Source organism: Zosterops lateralis, assembly GCF_965231275.1.
Source record: "Zosterops lateralis genome assembly, chromosome: 1".
Lineage (NCBI taxonomy): Eukaryota > Metazoa > Chordata > Aves > Passeriformes > Zosteropidae > Zosterops > Zosterops lateralis.
Window position 1 is genome coordinate 101,891,592 of NC_139762.1, and position 24,996 is coordinate 101,916,587.

The 24,996-nt window shown below is 37.5% G+C and overlaps 1 protein-coding gene across 9 annotated transcripts in view; it reads right to left on the bottom strand.

The window, feature by feature from the left end:
• PTPRM (protein tyrosine phosphatase receptor type M) overlaps positions 1-24,996 on the bottom strand; it is a 437,540-nt gene that overhangs the window by 206,741 nt on the left and 205,803 nt on the right. For all 9 annotated transcript variants that reach the window (XM_083866169.1, XM_083866171.1, XM_083866170.1 and 6 more), the window contains exon 8: positions 1,466-1,774. In XM_083866169.1, the coding sequence (XP_083722295.1) occupies positions 1,466-1,774 (309 nt within the window). The remainder of the gene's footprint in view (positions 1-1,465; positions 1,775-24,996) is intronic.

Consider the following 24,996-nt stretch of genomic DNA (forward strand, 5'->3'; position numbering starts at 1 on the left):
GTTTGAAGGAAATCTATCACTGATCTGAAAGAAAATACAAATCCATTCCTGTTCAGATTTCAGATGATAAAAATGGAAGGAGGACAGATCTGTTATATAAAGCAATGCCAAGTCATTTGACAAGGTTCCTTTGAACTGTGTGCTTTTGAAATAACCAAAACCAAGGTAAAAAAAAATCAGATACACTTGTAAGGGGCTATATGTAGTGATGCAATCCCCACACCTCCAGCAGGTGTTTCCAAACAGGGAAAGACTTTCAGTTTACCTCTGACATTTTAGGAAGTATACCTAGATGCTTCCATACCCTTCTGACAAGGATTGGCTCAGTGCCAACACAGGGGCATGGCTTGGGTTATGAGAGTGTAACTTAAACCCCCTTGGTGATCTATTGGCTGTTAGCCAGGTTATCCCTTCTAAAACATCTAGTATTTAAGAAAGAACACAAAAGAAAGAAGAGGCTTTTCAAGATGTCTTAGCAGGGTGTGTGAGGTTTTCTCAGACACTTGCGTGCAGTTTATTATTTGTTTTTTGCAACATTTTGTTACTTTGTTGTTTTTTTTTCCCTTATTAAACCTTTTGATTTACAAAGCATCTTGGAGGAGCAGTCTTGCTAATTATTATAGCCATTTTTCTGCAAGGCTGGACCCTCAGAGTGTGGAGTCAAACCCACAGCTATATATCAGGACAGAGTATTCTGCAAAGGTGAAACTGATTCCTGGCGCATGACCACTTCAACAACTAAGTTGCATTTTGGTATTGCACTGAACTGAGCTTCAACAAACTCTCTGCATGTGTAACCAAAATAAAATCATGGAAGACTTGGGGGCATGGTATAATCTTTTCATGCAATATTATTAGAGCATTGCAGAGACACATTGCCCAATTCTGCTGTCTCTGTCCCAAAAAAAGACATTAGCTAATTATATTATTTATTAATAATTAATCAAAATAGAATAAGTTAAAAGAAAAGAGATCTGAAAACCCCATGTGAATTGAAAATTATTAAAAAGAAAGGGAATATCTGTATATTTCAATGCTTGTATATGGAATATGGTTTCTGAATTAGCAACCAACAGCGTCCAATATCTAGAAAGCCAAAGACAGAGAAACTGAAACTGCAAATCAAGAAAAAAAATTTAGTGCAGAGCACATCACTGAGTAGAGGCTTCCATGAGGATACCGCTGACAATCACATGAAATTTCTTCAAACTGATACTGGAACTTTAGAGAGGCAGAACATAGTTCAAGCAGAAGTTACAAGTTTAATCACAAAACGAATAAACTATCCAGGGATGTTACAGGTTATGTGAAAGATCACTCTAATAATGGAGTTTTACTCTATTAAAATTGGTGAGGTTGGTGGAAAAGCTGTTATAAATTTTAGTGAAAGCAGAACATGCACTTAATACAGAAAATTTATACTATCAGGTCATGCACCATGTACATGCAAATACAAAAAACTCACCATCTTCATCAGTTTGCACTACAAGCTCTTGGCTTTCTTTCCGTCCTTCAGGATTCATCAACACTAATTTGATGCTGACATTTGTGTATGGGGATAGGTTGGTAATTGTGTGCTGGGGATGTGAACTTTCTGTATCCCAGCTGACTTCCTCTCTCACTTGCTCTTGCCCTCCAGCCTGGTAGCGGTAATGGACTGTGAGGTTGTAGCGATGGCAACGCGTGACATTGTATCCAAATGGCTCCCAGCAAATCGTGATCTGTCTGGATTTGATCTCCACAACCTCCAGTCTTCGTGGACCACGCATCGGATCTGCAAAATTGCCAACATAATTCTGATGTCATTACTTATTCATATCGTAATAGTGAGGTGAGAAATAAATTGTACAGCTCTACAAGTATGACAGATAAGCAGAAATAGAAATTCATTGCTTTACAGAATCACAGTATAAATGAAGTATAATCTCTGAAAAAGTGGGGGGAAATGGAGAAGGGAGTGAGAAGTGTCTGCTGAAAAATTAGAGCAAACAAAACGCTAAGAAGTTCTTATGATTCAACTCAAATTGCATGATACATCTGAAATGACACTTTTTTACCTATGTGTTGCATGCAAAAAATAAGCATGTCCAATTTCTTTTGCACAAGTTATTTGTATTAACAATTTTAGAGTACAAACCTGCACAAAACAAGTATCTGAAAAGAAAATGTAATTTTAGAGTAAACTTGCAAATATATGTTGATTTTCTTGCAGGACTGTTTATACAGTCTAGATGGTTCTTCAGCTATTTCTTATTCATTTGTTTTTAAGTTAGACTGAATGCAATTTACTCCATCTCTATTTGTCCAGGACATTAAGGTAATATCCCACATTTTTAAAATAGACCATTGGGGTTTTTTCCACAAAAACATTAGCTGTTAATAGTAAAAATATCTCAGTTTGTTATAGTGGTTTAGCAAAGATACAAAATAAACAAGATATTCTCCTGCATCTCTGCTTTTCTAGAGATCTCCCAATCAAAAATGAGCCAATATCTATACACAAGCACCAAAGATTGTAGTTGACAAACTTAAATTTTCTTCAGTCCTACTGGTCACAGCAACTGAGATAGAAAAGTCAATTAAAATTTCCACCATATTACAGCAGAATCACTGAGCTGACTACCCCCCCCCTCCCATTTTCAAAACACTGTCATTAACAGAGCTATTATACATATTTAGCAATAATCTGGAGGTTTTTTTCATATTTGAGTCCTCAAAAAGATTAAAGACAATGTCAGGTTTTATCCACTGCTTCACTAGTTAAACACTTAGAAGACTTTTAATGAGTTAGAAGACTCTTATACATAAACAAATTAATATGCATCTTCCTCCTTTTATGTTTATTAATCAACATGTCTTCACTAGGAATGTTCTAAACAATTTACACAGGATTTCATCTTTTTACTTTTTAACATAATCCCTGCATGCTTGAAATATTTGTTCAAAGATGTTATTCATCTTAACTCCTTGAAGAAAAGGTGTTAAGAAATTGCTTGTTCTAACATCTACAAAGCAGGGTATTTTTTTTCCCTTTTAAATCACCCAGCTGCTTTTTAAATTTTTTAAAATTAATTTTCACTGTCAAAGAATGTTGATAATGAGTATAGAATATTTGGCAATTGGTGAAAAAAAATGGAAAAACTAACTGAATTCTAATCCTGTTCTCCTTTCTAGTGACTTAACTGAGAAGTAAAAATGTCTCCACCAAGGATAAATCACTGTTGAGCCATTTATCTGCCTCCACGCTCAGACATCCCAGCTAAGAATTCTGGCATCTGGTGGCTTTGCCCCAATTTCTATTGCTACAACAATTAAAATTAATATGAAGCAAACCTCAAGGACTAGTATATGGACTCAATAACTTCCTAAAACATTTACTTCTGTGTAGTTCAGACAAACTTCATGGAAAATGGGTTTTCCTGGTTTGTTTGGTTTTTTTTAATTTCATTTCAACTTCTAAGAATTTCTTGTTTTAGGTGAGATGATGAATAGCAAAGGACACTTGAGAGTTATTGTGTAACTGTAATTGTATCTGAATGGGCTAAATAGAAATAGAAATCCAACAAAATTGAGGTGACCCTGACATACAACATTAAACAATTGAACGAAGCTCCTGGTTGCAAGAATATGGAACAGCCCGCTTAGTTCCACAGTGGGCACATCAGAAAATTCACAGGGGAGCTGAGAAATCATTTTATTAAAGACATATACCTAATTCATAGCATTTTAAAAGAGAAATTGAGTGGCTGTACAAAATACCTGGATCAAAACCTATCCAAGATTTCCGCCCAGGAGGAAGGTATTCTTATGTCATGTTACCTTAATAAAAAGTACAAGTTAGCCCTCTAGTTAAATCTAAGAGAATGACAGATTTTCACCTCCAACAAAGGACACAAGAGAAAAAAGAATTTAGATGGTAAAAGACAGAGACAATACAGCTTCCCTTGATATGCACAGGACAAAGCTCATCAGACAAGGCTAATACCCTGGTTGCTTTGGCTCCTGACTTGATTCTGTAATCCATAGCATCAGATAGGTACACAGTTCATATTTTTTTCCACTATTCATTCAGAGATTATGCAATTTATAGGGCCCTAATGAACCCTGTCATAATGAGTGCTTTAACAGTGCTACTTTTAACCAGGAAAAAAATGGCTAAGGTAACAATGGAATGTTGGGATTAAAAAAGCCATGTGGCTCAAAACAGCCCTGAAGAACAGCTGTTAGTGCAACTGCAAAAGATAGAAAATGAAGTTTCCATTTGATCAATTTAGCAACAAAACTGAACTTCTCTGGAGGTATCACTGTATATGACAGATGAAATATTTCATAGAATAGAATCAAAGAATCATCAAGGTTGGAAGAGATCTTTAACATCATCAAGTCCATGTGTCAACAAAGCACTGTCACTGTAACCCCTAAATCATATCACCCAGTGCCAGATCCAGGTGCTTCTTAAGCACCTCTACGGATTGTCACTCCCAACATCTCCCTGGGCAACCTATTCCAATGCCTGACCACCCTAACTGTGAAAGAAAATTTCCTAATTATCTATCTATCTATCTATCTATCTATCTATCTATCTATCTATCTATCTATCTATCTATCTATCTATCTTTAATGTAATATGGTTCTGAGACCACAGTACCTCACTTCCAATACAGTGGAAGGTATGCGCTCTTCATCAGGAAGGAGGCAGGATACCTGGGGAAAGGTAACTGTTTAGCAGCATGAAAAGAATGACAGCTGACTGTGATTTAAAGGGGAAAGCTGAATTAATTACTACAGCATGATGATGTCAGTTAGTCGGTTTTATTTTCTGCAGGATTTATCACTTTCTCAGGGCAAGTTCCCAGCTTTAAGTGAAGAAGTAGGCATCTTTCAGAGATGCTGCTGTTGTGCTCATGAGACTTGCACTAACTATCTCTGTGAAGTGGAAGGCTGTCATCCCAGCAATGGTCTGTGGTTGTTATCTTGCACCAGGTAAGGTAAGTGATAGCTACACAGAGAAGTGTCATTTCACAGTGCTGATTCACAGCTGAAATCACACTTTTTAGAGCAGAATAAAGAGTTCAACACAGCACACCGACTGTATTATATAGAACATACATACTTCATAGCACGAGTATTATTTGCTGAGCCTTTGCCTCCTCCTTACTCGGTAAATGCCCACCTGCAGAGGTTACACAGCCAGACCTCTCCACCCACTGCAGTTTTTTAAGCGAACCAAGCCTCTGCTGCTCCTAAGTACTCCAGCTATTTTCTTATGCCTTACTGGTACAAATCATGAAGCAAATGGGGAAAATGAGGCCGCCCAGTTCGTAAGAGAAGAGGTTTTCCTCCCAAAGGAGCACACTGTCTGTCAAGCCTGAAGCTTAGCCAGGTAGTTCTTTACCCATTCCCCTGCTGGTGCCTGCAGCATTTTTCATACTGCTCTCCTTCTGCCTGGTTCAGCAGGGAATCAGGCAGTGAATTCTGACAGTTGCAGCTCTGACCTGAGGGACCAGCAAGCCTAGTTCTAGCCCCTAGCACTTCAGCATCCCATTTAATCGGTGATTTTGGCTTCTTCTCTGCTCCACTCTGTTTTCCTGAGAATATGGAGCACAGACTGACAGGCAGGATCAATTTCCATTGCAGCTGCAATTCACAGCTCATTTCTCTGGAACTTTACTCTTTACCTTTTACCACAAGTACAATGCTTTTTCAGAAATTCAATTTCAGAATCACAGAGACATTTAGGTGTATTTTTAGCATCCTATCATTGATTATCAAAACTTGGGTTTGGGATGAAAACTCAAGACTGGAAGTTTTGTCTTTTCATCACAGCCTGCACAGACCTGCTGGGATAAGAACAAGAAAGGAATGGCACAGTGATTTTCTGCCACTCCAAGGTACTCCAGTAGCCATCTGGTATATGTTAGATACTATTTTAAAAGGCACCTAACAATAGGAATTAAGAATTTATTTCTTGTCTAGGCAAACTATTAGAGGAGTTTCGCTATACAACAACTCTCAGGACTGAAATTTCAGATCAGACTTTCACAGAAAGTAAGGGATAGATAGAACAGGATAATATATAAATTAAAGATGAAAAGTGAATCATTTGAGATTTATTATCCACTATACAGCTTTTTATAACACAATAGTTAATTAATAATAATTAAATGTAAAGACTGCTTTACAGATTGCCTAAGTAGTCATGTTCAAATCACTTAACATCTTTTCACATCAATTCCCTCTGAGTAAAGTGGGAACTACAGTACTCCAGCACCAGTATCTGACAGTGTCACAAGGAATTTCATGAATGTCTGCAAGGAACTTGCACGTAACAATGATGGAGACCACCTACAGGGGAACAGAAAACATAGCTCGTGAGCCAGCTGCTATCAAAGTAACAACATTTGGTTTGTTTCTAGAAAGCAAATCTCCACATTTGTATACATCTACAGTCAATGCCAAACAAGAGCACAGGTAAAATAATTTACTTGTTTGGCTTGTCCTCATTTGATTTGAAATCTAACCTACACGTGACTACTAACAATTCAAGGTTGTTTGCAAACTTGGTAAGACAGTTTTGTTAAAGATTACATTCAAACGTGATGGTGTGATTTTTACACTGTAATAATTCTTCATCCAAGTTCTTCAACAAAAAATGCCACATGATTTATCTCATCTGATAACATATCAGGGTTTTTTGAATTCCAGTTTGCCAAAAACTGTGGAATGCAGTTGAGGAAAGAAACAATGAGCAAGATTTTGGGTGGTGCAATTTCACAGTTTTTTAACACATTTTTATTTCAGTCAGATTTGTTAATACAAAGAACTGATTTGTAGTTAGGATTAGAGGAAGAAAAGAAACACTTTAACCACATGATTTTTCATACTGTCCATTATTTGGGTTATAAAAGAAAGTATTCAAACAAAGAGAGGGCAAACAAAGAAACAAAGGGACAAATGACTCATGAACAGAATCAAAATCCTAATATGATGATGGTGGTGTGATTGTACTGCTTAGTCCCACGATTTTAAAATGAAAACAAAGACTAAGCTGCCAGTATGCACAAAATTGTTGAAGATCCAGAAACAACCTTTGAGTTAAGAGTGGCACATTAGAGGTTGGTCATTTTATTCATCTAAGAGCACAGCAGGCTCAGAAAACAACCAAAAATGTTAAAAACCAGCAGAGAATAATTGCAAATTTGTGGAACACTGGTGTCATATGAAATCTCTCTACTTCCTGTCATGGAGCAGCCATAGAAATTGATAGCAGCAGTCACTAAGGTCATTTAGGTAAACACAAAAGACCACAGAAGACACCCAGCATCTCCCGGAAAGATTCCAAATTACTGCATTTAAAATTCTTACCAATATTTGATATTACTAACTAACAAGATTTCCAAAGGAGTATGTTCTACTTCTGCAAAACCAGATGCCTCCAACAGCACTTCTATCAGCCTTCTAAATGTACTCCTTGACACTTTAAAAAATGTTGAGATGCAAGACCTGCAGAGTTTCAGACGCTAATGAAAGAAAGAACAATGAGACAGCAACACTGAAATGATAGTCACCTGCAATGCCACAGAGGAAGGAATAATCAAGTTTTCATATATATACAATTTATGCTGAAAACTAGACGATGAATGTTTGCATCAATTCTGGGCAAAATAGCTTCTTTTCATTAGTATTATTTTTTAAAAGAAATTCTCAGTTTTGATTATATTCTTTCGATTGTATTAATTTGTCTTCCACAGTCACAATGCCAATGAAAGATGAACAGAAGGATGTATATGCTCTAAAGTCAGTATACCAACTTTGAGCTGCAGCCTGTGGGGATCCTTCTGCACCCTCGTAATTGCAGACTTTAGAGCACTGAGTGTTGTGCAGGAATAAACCTCCTGCACACATTTCCCTCAGCACCCTTACTATCATGATCAGCATCCACAGTGTCACAATGGACAGAGAAAAGGTGTCAACAGGACTAGACTGAAGTAAAAAAGCATCTCAGAGCATTTCAGAGCACCTGTTACCACAGACAGTTTTCCTTCTCTGGACTATACCACTTCCCACAATCTGAAAACTGGAAAATTCACATTTAGAGCATGTGCTCATGCTCAGCCTCTATTTCCTGGTCAAGATGCCAATAGTCTACCAGGTGAAAGAGAAAAGCCAGCATCTCCCAAACTGCCATGCTGCCAGAAAATTAACAGCTCATACCATTCTTGTTCAGTGTGGAACCAGATGCAAGATCATGCTTCCACTGATTTTACATACTTTAAGTATTGTGTAGGTAAACCTTATGTATCTGTATCAGGTATGACAAATGCATGTCCTCCTGGTTTATATCCAAAGAAACTGAAACTCAGAAGAAACTGAATTACCTGCTGAAAGTTGCAGTTCATCCGTAAAAGCCATGGAATCCTAGTCCCCAGCCTCATTTCTAAACCATTAGAACACAGCACTGAAATATGATTTTTTCCCTCACTACCTTGTGGCCAAACGAGGTTAGTTCCAAAATATGGGAGCTCAGAAAACAGTAAAATACTCACAGCTCACAGCAACAAAATGAATAGACCAAGTTCTTTATAATAAGCCAGCTTGAATCCTCACTCACTTTACAAATTCAAATATGAGACATAGCAGAGGTCTACTTTTTCTAGGAAGGATCCTAAATACTAGTAATACATCATAACTAAGAGCATTTTTTCTGTGATATTTCTAGATGAGACACAAGCTAAGATATAGGAATTTTTGGGAGAGAACTATAATATTTAGCCAGCTATAGAAGGATTCATGGAGAGAAAATTTAATAAGCACCTAAGGCATCAGCTCACTGCTTACAAAAAGTAAATGTAGCTGTTGCTTAAAACCAGATCAGAGATTTGATTTAAGCTTTTAGTAATATATTATTACAAGCACTTGACATAGAAACATGAATGAGTGAGAAAATCACGCCTGAGAAGTTTCCTTAACTTTTTTATCTCTTCTCCAATTCATGGCTACACATATTCCATGAGGACTGTGTCTTCAGGCTGACATTCACAGTTGCAAAATAGACGGGTCTAATCATCAATAACACCATTTAGTCATCCATTACATCCTTTTAAAGGTAATAACATTTTAAAGTGTTGGTTTCTATTCAGTGTTTTCTTTCATGAGAGGGCTGATATGAATGTTTCACTTTAGAGTAAAATTTAAATCTGAATTCATATAAATTGAATCTAATATTTCTTTATGTTGTCATTTTATAGGTATACTCTGAATGGTAAATCATTTAAATTCTAATACATTTAAATAAGGAATGAAAGAAAAACATCATTCAATATATTTTTGTCAAATTACCTACATTACATGATTACTCCTCCACAATCAAAATCAGATTTTAAGTATGAGTGATACAAACAAGATTACATTCCAAATCTGCAACACAGATTTTAGTTGCTTGTTTAAAATGACATACCTAGCTATTCAGTAATCACTTTATAATAACCCCTTTCATTTCTAAATCTTCTTAGCCATCAGCCACCAGTGAGGAAAATGCTGGCAGTGGTTTTTACAACTACACATTAGTTTTACATTTCATGACAAGCTAATTCTACAGAGTTTGAAAGACAGACAAGCATGTGTTCTTAAGACATTCTTTCTTTTGCATGAAGAAAGCACACATCTAACTCAGAAATTAAAAATAAAGAGTGCAGACATATACTTTCCCCTTCACACATATGGCAGCAGCAATTTATCCCAACTTCACCCCAGGAACTGCCATGAATATGTAAATCAAGAAGAATTAAAAGGTGGGGACAAATAACACTTGGAAGAATTACCATGGTAAAATGGCAGATAAAGTGCCTATTCCTGCCAGAAGCTACCTTTGGTAGATCTGCCTTTGATAGATGCAGGATCAGAATGACCAAAATTTAAGTCAAATGAGTTGTGATGCATATACTGTCCCTCTCAATTGAATCTATCACAGGCATTTAAACTTAACCCTTTGACTGAGTTACCATATGACTTTACAGTGTCATTATTGTCCTTTTCTATCTCTCCTCCATCCTTTTTTAACACAGCACGTCATCATCTGCTGATCTGACACAGACACATTTAGGCAGGCGTGCACCTCCATACCTGTGGAACTCTTCAGAAGCTGGCACAGACTTTCAGACCAATTTATACAGAATGCAGATCACATGCTGCTCACATTTGAGAAGATGGAAGCAACACAAAGGAAGCTGAAGGCCTGAGGAATTGCTTCTGTGGCCACCTGACACACCTCCTTCACACTTTTATCATGACACAGAACTGTGCTTGGTGAACGTAAAACCATCTGGTTTCATGGGTCAATACATAAACTTTCAGATATATTAAGGAATGGTGCAGGTGGATGGCTCATAATTAAACATATTCATGAGAACAACAGACACGATTTGACCACACACACTCTAAACAGGGAAAACCATATTAATGTAACACGCATTCTTCTATTCACTGCCCAAAAAAAATGGAACCCAGGAGAACATAATAAACATTTAGAAGTTATAGTGTGTAGGAATAATCCATTTTTCTAGCCCATTTTCCTATAAATGGCTGGAATACATTTAGGGCACTGTAAGATGGTAAACCATTCTCTCCACATGCTAATAAAGTACATGTATTTTTTACAGTGCCCCAATCACCTTCTGATTGTGACTAGTATTAATGGCAAAGCATTCACTGTTGCTCTGCTGTGTGACAGATTAGCATGCTCAAACTCCTTATATTTTATGGTACAGCTGCCTGAGTCACCCCTAAAGCCAACCAGAGAAAAGATAAACCATTGTGTAAATTAGTGAACATTTCAGCTGTTCAATACCTGCCCTGAAAGTAGAAGCCCAGAGACTGTTTATTATGTTGCACAAAGGATAAATGGGCAATGCTGTTTCACAGATCAGTCAGAATAAGATGTAGCAGCACATCCTGGTTATCACTGTGGGCTATCACCACTGACAAATCACATTATTTCAGAGCTGGTATGTACAGAGGTGGTAGCTAAATTGGGGATTGAAAACAGAACCTAGATTGAACCTAGATGACAGGACAACATGGCCATATAAATCTATGTTGAAGAGAAAATGCCACCAATCAATGTTACTCATCTGAAAGAGTATTTACCATTCTTTCTAATCTGACATGTGCAATCAACCTTAACCAAATGATGTACCCGTGAGATCAGTTCTGACAAATAACTCTCAAATGCAAAAACCTGATAAATGAATCAGATTCTCTGTAACAACTGGTAAAAGAAACTTTGAGCTTACATACGTGTCAAAGGGGAACAGAATATTCTGTCTTCCTACTACACTATTATGAGCTAACTACTATAAACATGTAAATACTGTAAAGTTGATAAGATCATCTGTTTAATTTGTGACAAGACTAATTTCCTGAAAGAATCTCCTATGTATTTGACACTCAGTCTGGATACATGTCCTCATGTTAGGATTTTTGCAGAGGCTTCATCCAAAACTCAAGTTACTAGCTACCGAGTAATTAAAAATGTTTTTCACCCACAATCTCAAATGTCATCTTTGTCTTTGATAACTAAAACATTTGGCTTCAGTATCAGTTGCAACTTTTAATAACACACATTTTTTTCTATGTTGAAGTTTTTGAGAAGTATCTACATTTAGAAGACACACTTTTGATTTATTGGTTGAATGTGTTCAACCTTTTTTTCCTGCTATATCTAGAAAATACTTTAATAAATCCCACACACTGCTCCCTCTCTGGTAGATGTCTTTGAACTTCCCTGTGACAGATCAAGAAGTTATTTACCACCAGTCTTCTTTGCTATGCCACTTCCCATAAAAAGCAAACATGATTGCTGATGAAGGTAATTTACACTGTTATACTGAACCATGAAACACAGAAGAAACCAACCCATCATCATTGTTTCTGATACATTTTAGTAAGGAAATAAACTGCCAGTGGAGGAGAAAGGAGAACACCTGGGAAAAGGGGGTGTGCTGGATGGTAAATGGCTTTAAAGTTAATTCTTTTTAAGATTCAACGGAGTCCTAAGATTCCTGCGAAAACATATATGCCTGGGAATTTGGTATCTGCCTCCATACAGAAATATATGATCTACTGACAAAAAGAATACAGATAAACAAACACAAACAAGGGATAAAGAAGAAAATAAGAAAATAAATACGCTTTCGTGTAATGTGTATCATATATTAGTCAAGCCTATGTTGTTTATTTCCCTTAAACCATGCTTTATTTCCACACATGATCTTGAGCCTGTTTTGTTTATTTCCCTTCTCTAGTCCTAAAGATTAAACATTTATCAGGACTACATTTCCCTCTGTTGCCTCCAGCATCCCTTGCTTTAAACACATTACTTTGCATTGGCTGTGTCCTTTTGCTTCCTTTCCCTCCTCTAAACTTGGTCCTGTCAAATGGATTAAAGAACCTGTGCATTTATGCCAGAACCATAACTGACATGGAAGAGCACAAAGCAGCCATCAAATATTTAGGAAAGCAGAGGTTATGGGAGGTTGCTAAAGTACCTGTGAACACGAGCAAAGGAGAGGGACCAGGACTAGACTACAGTTTCACTGGTCCAAGACAGGCAGTTGCTCTTCTGTAGAGACAGAACCAGATTGCTCTCAGATCACTCAGGAGCCCTGGATCACAGTTTTACCACACAACTCAAGGAAAACCCAGTAAAAATGCACCAGATGTAAGATGGTGTGACAAATTACAGAACTGCATATGACAGCAATTAAATAAATCTGAAAACAATCTAATTCTATCATCAATTACTTGGGATTCAAAGTCCATTAAGCATTGTTTTTTTCCAATTGAACTGAACTAATGGAAAGTAATTCCTATGCTGAAAAAGGTCATACACCAAGTAATAGAAAACAAGTACTGTAGAGTCACTATTTGTAAGTTACTCTAATTTGAATTTATAAATTGATGACATCTGTTATAAATCATACAGTTTTCTTCCAAGCACAGAAATTTTGCATTGCCAGCTTTGCCCGATCTTTATCACAACTATGAAACTGAAAAATTCAGGATAATAAGTTACATAGAGTCTGTGAAGTGCTCAGAGTTACCAAAGTTTTAATCTTTCAGTGTGCTTTTCCTAAAAAACAGGGAAGAGAGTGAAGAGGCAGCAAAAAATCATAAAATCCAAACCTATAAAAAGCAACAAGCGCCTACAACAGCTCAAAATCAGCAGTTCCCAGAGTTTTAGGTCAATGAATAGCCATAGAGATGTCCTTATTTAAAAATGAAAACAAAGTTTTAAAGCAGTTTAATTTTAGAAAATACAAAATATTCAGAAAGATATAAACCATACATTTTAAGTATGAAAATTTGCATTTGCATGATAGAAAATATAAGCTCTTATTGTAACTCATAATTGAACCAAATGAGAAGGCAACAATAGAAGAGCTGCTGCTTTCAAATTTGCAGAATGGTGTAGGGGTCGTCTACTATAATCTTGAATTACGATGATGCTTATTTTTTTGTCAGTAATCTACATGCAAATAAAAATGGTTTGCTGGATTTAGTATATATATGCATACAAAATCTAGAAATATTCATATAATGTATAACCAACTTAAACGAGAAATTTTGTGACAACTGAGCATCTGGTTTATGTTTATTTGAGCCTGCCAGTAGCACAACTGCATTTTAAAGTGTTTCTGTAGGAACAAATAAACAAATTAAGTCAATTACATTGACTTATAATAAAGATTGTGATATTCAAAACTCCATTTCCAATAGGTAATCTACAAAAACAGAAAGTAGCCATTAATAAGGTATTATAAATATTAACTGATCTTATTGTACTAGACCACAGAATATCCAGAGTTGGAAGGGACCCACAAAGATCATCTAGTCCAATTCCTGGCCCTGCAAATGACACCCCAAGAGTCACACCTTGTGCCTGAGAGCATTGGCCAGATGCTTCTTGAATTCTGTCAGGCTGGTGCTGTGACCATTTCCCTGGGGAGCCTGTTCCAGTACCCAACCACCCTTTCAGTGAAGAACTTTTTCCTGATATTCAACCTAAACCTCCCCTAACACAACCTCAGGCCATTCCCTCAGGTCCTGCCACTGGTCAGCACAGAGCAGAGATCACTTCCTGCCCTTCCTCCTCCCATCATGATGAAGTTGTAACAGCAATGAGGTCTCCCTTCAGACTCCTCTTCTCCAGGCTGAACTGACCAAGAGACCCCAGGTGTCCCCCTCATGGCTTCTCTTTCAGGCCCTTCTCCATCCTTGTGGCCCTCCTTTGGACACTCTCTAGTAGCTCAATATCTTTCTTACATTGCGGTGCCCAAAACCGTGCACAGCACTCGTGGTCACGCAGCACCAGTGCAGAGTAGATGGAAACACTCCCACGAGATTTTCCTGACTGGATCTCCAAGGTAAAACACATAGAAAATGGGAAAAAAGGTCACAGAAAACCAAAATGACAGAGACTTGAAGTCCACAAAAGCTTGTTTTTCAGATCCAATCTGTCAGCTAAAGTCTGTGTGGATCAGTATTATCCACAGTAGTTTTAATGGAAAGGTCCCTGTACTGGAGAATTTGAAACCTCAGCTCAATTTCTGACTTAGGTACTTCTCACTGTAAGATCATAGAAATCCCATTCAATACCTCCAATCTGAATCATTAAATCCTCTGTTTGCAAAGTACTTTGATATTTATAGAATCATAAAATAGAATCATAGAAACATTAAGTCTGGAAAAGACCTTTAAGATCACTGATTCCAACCATTAATCAGCACTGCCAAGCCCACCAGTAAACATCATCCCCAAGTACCACATCTATATGTCTTCTAAATACCTCTGGGGATGGTAACTCCATCACTTCCCTGGGCAGCATTTTCCAGGGCTTGACAATCCTTTCCACTTTTTTTTTTTTTTTTTTGTTTCCTAATACCCAATATAAACCTTCTCTGGAGCAACATGAGGCCATTACCTCTTGTCCAGTCACTTATTACCTGAGAGAAGGGACTGACACTCCCTCCCTACAACCTCATTTCAGGTAAGTGTAAAGAGTGATAATGTCCCCACTGAGCTTCTTTTTCTCCAGATTAAATAATCTCAGTTTCCTCAGATGCTCCTCCTAAGATATGTGCTCTAGACTGTTCACCAGCTTCACTGGTGTTACATCGGAAGGAGATATTGTTATTTTTTCAGTATTCTCTAAAAGCTGAAAGAAAAGCAACATGAAGGTCAGGGTACCTCCAGCTATTTCACTCCTGAGGGCACCTACCAACCCATACAACTGCATGATCTTCACCTTCCAATTCTCAACTCCATCCCTGGAGTAGGAAGGTGGAGGAGAAGGTCCGTCTAGTTTTGGAAAGTCTTGGCAGGGACACTCAACTGGGGAGAACCTTCCCTAAGCCATGAAATAAGTGAGTTAGGATGGGGTCCTGGGTGCAGCTGCCCAGGTGCTGGCAGAGGGGTTGTAGGGCGGCCTCTGTGAGGAGATGCCTGGCTCCAGCCAACACACTGCAGGACAAAGCTCTGAGGATGGGTAATCTCACTGTTTCCATTTGCTTCCACTACTCAAGTCTATTTCAAATCACAAAAAAATCATATTCATTCTTCCCAAGTTGAGTCTGTTTTGCATCTGATAGTGACTGGCAAGAGATCTATTTCTCTTTACCTTGGTCCATCTAATTTTGTCCCTTGTCTTGTTGAGGAGGGGCAATGAGAGAATAATGTGTCCAGCAGCCAGAGCCAGCCAAGGTCAGCCCACCACAGATGAGTTTGGTATTTTGAGTTTTTTCAGTTGCATTCAGATATAGTGAATGAAGAACAGAGTATCAAGGCCTCCACAGATAGCAGCCTAGACAAGAAATTTTGCACTATAGAATTTTTTTTTGTTGTTTCATTTTTGATGAATTCACAGTGCATTAAGTACTGGAGCATAAAGCAATCATTTTAAATTGTATCAGCACTAGCAGCATGTAACCATGGTAATTAAAACAATATTATTTTTAAAAACTACAAAAGACTACTCAACACATATGAAAAAGAAGTACCCAAGAAAGAACATCTTTCTTCCGATAACTACAGCTCGTTAAGTCTGGAAAATTATTAAGACACAGACATTTTTTACTCTTGCTAAACAATTAGTTAGATATGCCACAGAGTAATGATTTTAATTAAGAATTAAATTAAACAGGAGTTTCCATGGACCGAACTTTCAAGAAGCCTTAAAGCAAATTACTGTTGGATGTCTGAGAATATTTTGACTAGAATTTTTCCTTCCCTTTGTTTAAATAAAGATTTCACTACCTTAATTCATACTTACAAGTATTCTAATACAAGAGTGGTTCCTAACTGAGAAGATACCACACCAGCAAAACAATAAAAAATTAATTATTTTACTAGTTAAAGCAGAGGGTGCTCACAAGACAGCTCAGAAGTATGTAACTTCACTTCAACCCTTTCATTGAATTGAACTGAACATCTAATATTACCATAAAGAATACAGGTGAAAAGGGGTTGGAGGGACTGGTCCCTCATACTGCAGTCCTTGCTTATGACAGAAGAAAAAACTCAGCAGGCCACAGCAAGGAACCACTTTCCGTGCTAATTTTTATAATGTTTAGCATGGTACAAAAGCATTTCTGATTTAACTCACTGATCTGAAATTTCCAACACTGGCTTCTGCCAATAACAAAAAAGATAAATTCTTGGAAGTGTTACATATGGCAAGACTATCCCTGGAGAAAATCTGACTTCAATTATGAGCTAAAATAAGACAAGGAAGATGTTTCTGCAAGCCCAAGTGTAGTTTTCTCTCTGAATACATGAGTGAATTCAGCCACTGCACAGCCATAACATGTGGCTGTTATAGCAAAACTTCTGTAGTCCAATGCACTGAAGAAAGATCTGCAAGTTCAGAAGACATGTATCCTCTGCCCTTTCCAGCATGCTGCAAAACAGCAATTCCCCACAGGATCATATGGGGCACAGGACTCCTCTATGGGGGATCCCATCTACAGCAAGCAGACCTGAAAAGCTCCCAGACATACCTGAGGCCCATTAGTGTAAGCAAGTTAGCAAAGGCCTTAAGTTGCCTTAGCTGAACAGGAGTGTGGATGACATACTCCCAGGCAGGTGAAAATGGCTAATACAGCCAAGTCTCATGTGCTCTCAAGTTTCCCATTAAACACCGAATTGTCACCAAAAGCCAAAATACAACACTTCCACTAACACCAAGAGATCAGAGCATTTAAGTTTAACCTCCTATCAATATTCAGGACAACATCCTATCATTCTTCCCACTTAGGGTTGTGTTTGAGCATGCAAATGCCCTGGGAGAGATGCTCACCATAGTACTATCATGTATCCCTGTGCAGTATTATTATGACATGTATGTCCTATGCTTTAGATGCATCCCAAAAACTTCCATCCTTGCTGTCTCATCTTCTGAGTCACAGGTGTAGTAAAAGCTGTTGGCTGACACAAACAGGAAAACACATTTTGGTTTTCTTCTTTCTCTCCACTGTTCTTGGCAAAATGCAGCAGGAGGTGGAGATTGGAAGAGAGGTTTCAGCTATTCTCAGCTGTCTACAGGAAGCGTAGAGGACCCAATGTAGACAGATATACAACTGGATAATGAGAGATCTCAAGGATGCTGGAAACCTTTGGTTATTCTTACAGCATGTTGAGATGTTTAGTGAAATCTTCAAGTTAACCAGACTCCAAGATAAGAAGCAGAAGTGCCAAATGTCTCATCAAAAAGTCTATTCTTGGTGCTAGTTGACTGTTTAGCTTAGCAGATTCAGGGCATAGGAAAAAGCAGCTGAATATAGACAAAGGTTGATTATTTGAATCAGGCTGTGGCTCAGAATGTCACCTGTCACTGGAGGGAAGCACTGTATGTCAATGCTGTAGGATAAGGACAAAACCAGGAAGCATTTATACATGCTGTGCAATGCCACCTTACGCATTTGTAAGAGGGCTTTAAAACCATAAAATCTTTAAAATCTGAACCTATTATTATGGTGATTTTGCTTTCTAGCAGAGGGAAGTCTAAAGCATGCTTTTTTTACAAGTTTACGCCAAACCACTTATCCAAATTTTCTTTAGATAAATTTGCAGTAACAAGATTAAAAACATATAGAAGAAGTTAGGTACAACTGGCAGTACAAACCCTAGGAGGCTTTTGGCAGCTTCGTAGGCATTAATCATGGTCCATACAAAAGCAATCCCCGTGAATTCACATAAAATAAGGCAATAATTCCATCTACAGTTTTCAAAGCCATGAATAAATGACTCAAGATTCAATCCTGTTGTTTATGATGTTGCTAGAATCTCCTGATAAAGGAAAACCTAATGTTTGTAACTATAGTCGTTTTATTTTTTACAATATGTTCAGCAGGTCATACCATTACCTACATGACTGCATGTTGTTGAAACAATTTTGCTCTCAGTACAACTGAGAAGCTTTTTAAAATTAAAACAGATAAACCCATTTGATTCAAAAGAATTTGCAACTCATTTAAATTTTTAAAAACAGAAATAGTTCTACATAATGATCAGGAAAACTCTCTCAAGTCAAGAGAGAAACATATGGACAACAAAATGAATATAGCAATACTACAGAGACAAAAGAAATATGTTCTGGACAGCTGTTCTATATATATACAACAATATTTTATTTTTGCTTAAGGCACTGTCTGGAATATCCTGAAATAAAATTCCTAATAGTTGGTTTAAACTTTCTCCATCTATTTTAAGGAAGAATGAAGAAAAGTATCTGAAGCATTCTGAAGGCAATCTACCAAAACCACTGACTAATAAAGAGCTCTCATATAACACCCAGTAACTATTATAAAGATCACTGTAAAGACAAATGCCATTATGAAAATGTAACAGGCACAGAAATGCCTGACAGTATCACAGACATCACTAAAAATGCTGAATTCTTTAATTTAATTGCAAGAATTAAAGAATTTTATTGTTTCTCAATAAAGCTGCAGAATTGCACAAACAACGCTGGTATCTATTTCAGCTCTCTTGTGGTTACCTTGTATATGCCTTAAATATTACATTTAGGTTTAGATGTAGCTGTTTGTCTCACCAAAAGAAAAATTTAGCAATTATCTGCAGATATTTCACCCCTGTGTAAATATATTTTTATATGCATTTAAGTCTGGCAGTCCATATGGTAACACTAATGATTGCTGTTTCACTTTAAAACACATACACATATCCAACATTTAAGTAAAGCCATGTCAGTACAATATTTTTTATCTTGAATCCAAATATTAAGTAGTACAAAAAGGTGTACTTAAAAATTTATTATCATTTGCTTTCTTGAAAATAGAGAAAATAGTTCATAAATAGCTGGCTTTTTAGTTTAAAGAACAGTGGATCACTACAGAAGTCAGGGAAAAAGGTACAGAAAAATCACACACTGCATGAAGATGCAAACTGGAGAAAAGCAAAGAGGGAGTACTACCAGGACTTATGTCAGAACTGCAAAATACTCTTTTTAGCAAAAGTATGATTTCACAAAATACAGGATTCCTGTTCTTGACTCCCATCAAGTTTATGGCTGTGATCTCATATGAGATGTTTATTAATAAGCATGTCTGGAAAAAAACCTGCGCTCTTTGTGTGACAGCTGGTAATTAAGAATTGTCTTAAGTCACTGTTTACTGGAGATCACAGCCAGTCCTCAGTAGTCCAGGCACAACTGGCCAGAAAAGCTGCAATGGCAGGAGGAGACGATTCCAAGTGCTGGGGAGGGAGGGGCAGCTTTCAGCACTTACAGGAGAGCAGGACTTAAACAGCAGCAAACACAAGGCTGAATTTTAAGAAACAGGAGTTGCTGGCAACATTCCAGAGGAGAAAAAAGTTTTCTATACTGAAGAACCATGAAAAAATAGAAGATAAAGGAAAGAAAAAAGAACTTTAATTACCACCTTTACTGAGCAATTATTCCAATCTGAGAAGTATATGGATAGCACAATCTGTACTCTCATTATGATGTGAATGGTCATTGCATTTCGCTTTGAGCTTGTTTTTCTAGATAAAGTATTTTTTTCAATAATGTTGTGGAAATAGAGAATGTAAGTTGTATAATGCAATATCTGAGGTGGAAGAAGAACCAAAGACCTTTGTATAAATCAAACATGCATGGCTTGAGGCATAGGGCAAAGTGGAGCTGGTAATTTTTAAGGTTTCCATTCCTTTTGCAACTGACTCTACTTTCTAAAAAGCACCTGCTTTACTTGCATCCAAAACAAAACCAACTTCATTAGATGGCAAATAGCTCACCTTGTGACCACAGGCTAACACTTCAATCTCACATTATAGTAAAACATTGCCCATAGTAAAACACACTCTGTCATTTTTGGTCGGGCAGCCTGATACCTAATGTACACATCCAGGGGCAGAACTGGCCATGTGAGTGCAAAGGAAATAAATCTACCCTTTCAAAAAAGACAAATTACAATGTTACAAAGCTAAGCCAAGGATATTGCCTAGGGTATCTGCAAGGTGCCTGCAGACTGTTCACCTGCTAGTTGTAAAGTAAGAAGATGGAGGACTAGAGGTTCTTGTGCTACACTGATACAGCAGACCTGAGGCAATTGAATCTTTAAAAAAAAGGCAGTACATTTCAAACATTTTTCAATTTTTTTTGTTAAGTGCATATTTTCACTTAATGTTTTCTCTTCATGCCACATGAGGGTTCTTTCATCTTTCATACTAATATCTTGTGTGATTAAACACAGTCAGCATCCACTGTCATTAATTATTTTATGACTACATAGATCACACAAAATGAAAGTTTCTATGATTTTGGGGTATGTTTTGGATGTTTCGTAAAATCCTGTAAGTACACAAAGAAGGGTTCATGCCTTAAAAACTAGGTAGGTATAGCCAGAGATACAGAACAGCATTATATCTGGGCAATGCTTTCATTCAAAATAATGCACAAGTATTTAGTATGTGGTGACCAAAGGCTTGAGCATAGAGTTTCTGGTTAATCCATTAATTTTTATATTTTCAGGAGTAGTACAATTTAGCAATGCTGCTATTATGCAGCATTGGTTTATTCTTTCAATAAAACTATGAAGGCAGCTCTTATCTAATAAAAGCATTTACTACAGTGGCCATCTCTAGGAATAACAAGAAGTCTGCACAGATCTACCTTCCCTTTGTTGAATAAACAATGTTGGCAGGTGATTTAGTCTGTAAACCCAACTGGGAGACATCTCTACCTGGGAAAGCACTGTTCTCCAGTCCTCACAAGCTTTGCTGACTTGCCTTCTTTGACAAGTTTGTGACTCCTAGCAAATGGATCCATAGTAGATTCATTGCTAATGATATTTCTGGCTTCTAAATGCTCCAATGTCATGATTTGTTAACTCTGTCAGGAAATAATAACTGTAACCCAAGGATTTGGAATGCATGCAGCATGGGCCTCAAAAATCCATATGGCAACTAGGGTGTTGTGATATTCAAGCAATGAGCCTGTCCTACCAGACTGATGACAAATTTAGTCTTACAATCTGTCATGACATTTTCCTGGAATAATTCAATTTCTGTGAACAAGAGAGTTTTCCTTGGTCATTTTCCTGCAAGGTAGAAGGCTAGCAAGGTGGAGCACATTTGTTCAGCTCTTAATATCCACTCTGAGATGAAATATCAGATCCACATTTATCCGCTGGGCAAAGGATTTAATCTATGTGAATCATATGGCTTCCACATGTGATAAAAGATGGGACATTGACTTTACAGATCACCCTACTGGAAAATGAAACAGCAATGAACAAAGCCTAAGATTTCATGATGGATGTCTAGGTTCTCCAGGGAGTCTAAGATCCTAAGTGGAGTATTGAAAGGACATTATCACTGCTTGCAGCTAATGCCATAAAGCTACAATAATTGAATGCAGTATTTATTCCCTACACACAATCTTTGCTTTGCATGCATTTATCAGGAAAAGACAATTTCTGAAATACACTGATTTCTTTCTAGAAGGCATAGAAATAAGAACATATTCTCCCTTTTCAGTCCACTGTAGAGCTTCCCCCAGCAGTGCACTCCCTAGCTAATGATACCTAGAAATACAAGGTGAGAATTGCTAAAAAGCCTCATGGCCTTGTTTTCAGCTAAGGTACTATTATGAACTAATATCATTATGAAATAAGGTGAATTAGGGGCCTAACAGAAGGTCTGTACTAAGACACAGCATCTTTGGCAAAAGCTTTTCATTTATTTGCAGTTTAGATGAGGAAAGAAACCAATAGTTTCAGGTTCATTTAAAAGACAGGGATACTGTACCTCCTGGTCCCAGGCCAGTTCATTTCCTCAGGTGACATGCGGAGTGTCAGGCAGAGAGCAGCTCTGCACATATATTACACCTTGCTTCACTTTTGCAAGAGGAATATGGCTAAAATATCCTGCCTTTGTGGTTTAGTCACTAAAAGGGTAAAATTAGAATTAAAGGTCAAGTGTGCCTGTTTCAAGGCACTGCAAATGCACAGACATCCTAGCTGTAAGCTGGGAGTATGACTGACATATTCTAACTGTTCAGTGAGAAGCAGCATGGTGTTGCTATACCCCACAATTTGTAGCTGAGAGTTGTGGCAGCTGCTGATGCATCTGGCAGTACTGGGACCTGGTAGTGACGGAGTGGCTCCTGTTGTCACGAGAGAGGAAGTGAGACTTCACAAGTGCGGGAAAGACAGCTCCAAAGGTGAACAGCTCCCAGTGTAATACAAGCAGCTGACCTACAATGACCACTGTTAATTGGTGCCAGACCTGAACTCTCCACATTGCTAGAGCTGCAAAGACCTACAGAACTTGGAGACCCTTTTCCAAAACAATGCCACTATTTCTGTATTAGCACAATTATAAACAATATTTTTCATCAGCTGGTGTGCTTTCAGCATATTATCTGAACTGTTTCCAAGGCTTAGGGGGTGCAATTAGTAGCAAAGATTTTTATTCAGCCTCTTCCTCTCTGTTAAAATGCTCCCTGGTAGACAGGTAAAACTGTAGTAGTACAGGAAAACAGACTGCAGAATCAGAGCTTTCTTATACACTGGAGGAAAGCTTCCTAGTTAATTTAATACAACACTTGTTCTTATCTTTGATTGCAAATTACATGTTTAGAACTCTTTTTCCTCTAAGTGGATTTGATGAAGAAATGTGTTTAGATTTGTCCTATCTCTGTTCTCCTTTTCTGTCTCTCAACATTTTTTTAATCTTGGAGAACTTGTTTGCATGACCACATAACTCTGGTTCTCTTTCAAGCAGTAACTGTAAGGAACATTGAAACACAATGCAGTGCTTTCCTTATGCCATAATTAAACAAATTCAGTTCTCAGAACACAATACAGAAGAGACTGACTGAAGTAGAGAGAATGCATTTTGTATTCTAAATTGCAACTTGGAAGAAAAGAGAGGGAGAAGGGATGTAAAATAAAACCAAAAATAGATTAACAGATTATTGAAGGAATAAAGCTCATAAGCAAGAACCACTTTTTCTAACTTTTTCATTAGTTTCTCACATACTCTATTTGACAGAATTGCTGCTCTGCTTGCTGACTTAATCTGCTCTCCCCCAGATACTGACAACAATGTCACTGTCAAATTTGACACCTGTTTTTGAGGTCCAAACATTGATTCTCCATCTTAAAGCCAACATATTTCATAAGATTAAATTGTTATCATTATCAACGAAATATTGATTAGACTGAAATCCCTACCTGTAAATTTATAGCCTTAATTTTCAGTACTGGCCTTCATTTCATCTGTTATCTTCAAGTGGATGAAAATGTAAAGGAGTTGCTAACATGTCTCAAGCAAAATGCGAGCTAGTCTCTCATGTATTTATTAAAGTTTAATGAAAACAATGAATAAATAATTACTTCTATATAACTGGAAAAAAAAAAAAAAAGAAAAAAGAAAAATGAACAAGCACCTATTTAGTGCCAAACAGAAACTCAGAATTATAAGCAACAGACCTCACAGTTAAGTAATAATATAGGCAGAAGTCCACAAGGAAAAAGCACAGTTCTTCTAGTCGCAGAGCAAGAAAGAGGCTAAAGCACCCCAACATCAACCCCCCTCTAAGCCCCTGTACATTCAGCCTATTACCAAAGCCAGTTCTCGCTGTCTCTGCTGTACAATCAAAACACAACTTTAGTCCCTCAGTATCTGAAACCAGTTATTCCAGATAAATTATGTCCTCTCTGGCATCCACATTTCTCATATTGCATCAGCAGAATCACCTTCTGCCATTTGTGCTGATGCATGCTTTTTTTCGGTTTGTCATGCATTGTCTTATTATATTTACCCTCCTCATCGTTGAGAGATACTAGTTTTCCCTACACATTTCCAGAGTCGAGATCCTTCCAATTCCCTCATTGCACTAATTATTTTGTCTCCATTCCTCACCCCTGGCCTTTCACTGTTCTTTCCGTGAATCCATGTTATCTCTCCACTGCCTTTTTGGTGACCATTTTCATATTCAACACTTTTTCCTGTTGCTCTTCAGGGCCATGATGATGTCCGTTAGCTACTGCGGAAACAACTCACAGCATTCTACTGTGAAAGGGTCTTCAAGAAGCATTGTGCTTTATCATTTCAGCAGATGCCTTATTCCTCACAGGCAAATTGAAATTTGGACCTGTAACCTTGTAACCACTGAAGACGAGGGTCGGAAGCAGCTTTTTAAAATGCAGAGTGATTTGTCAAAGCAGCCTATGAATAAGAGCTCTTCTAAACATCAGAAACACATAAGGACTCTTTCCAACAGAAAGTGCAACTCTGAGATGAACAAGACTGCTGGGAGCTCAAGGCTACCTTGTCTTCTTACTAGCCTTAAAAAAAATCATCTCTTGCTCGTTTAGTTACAAATCATTACCATCTGTACATTGAAAAAAACAAATGAGGCATTTTCATAGGGAAGAAAAAGTAATTTGTGTTTCTAGAAATTACACTGTTCTG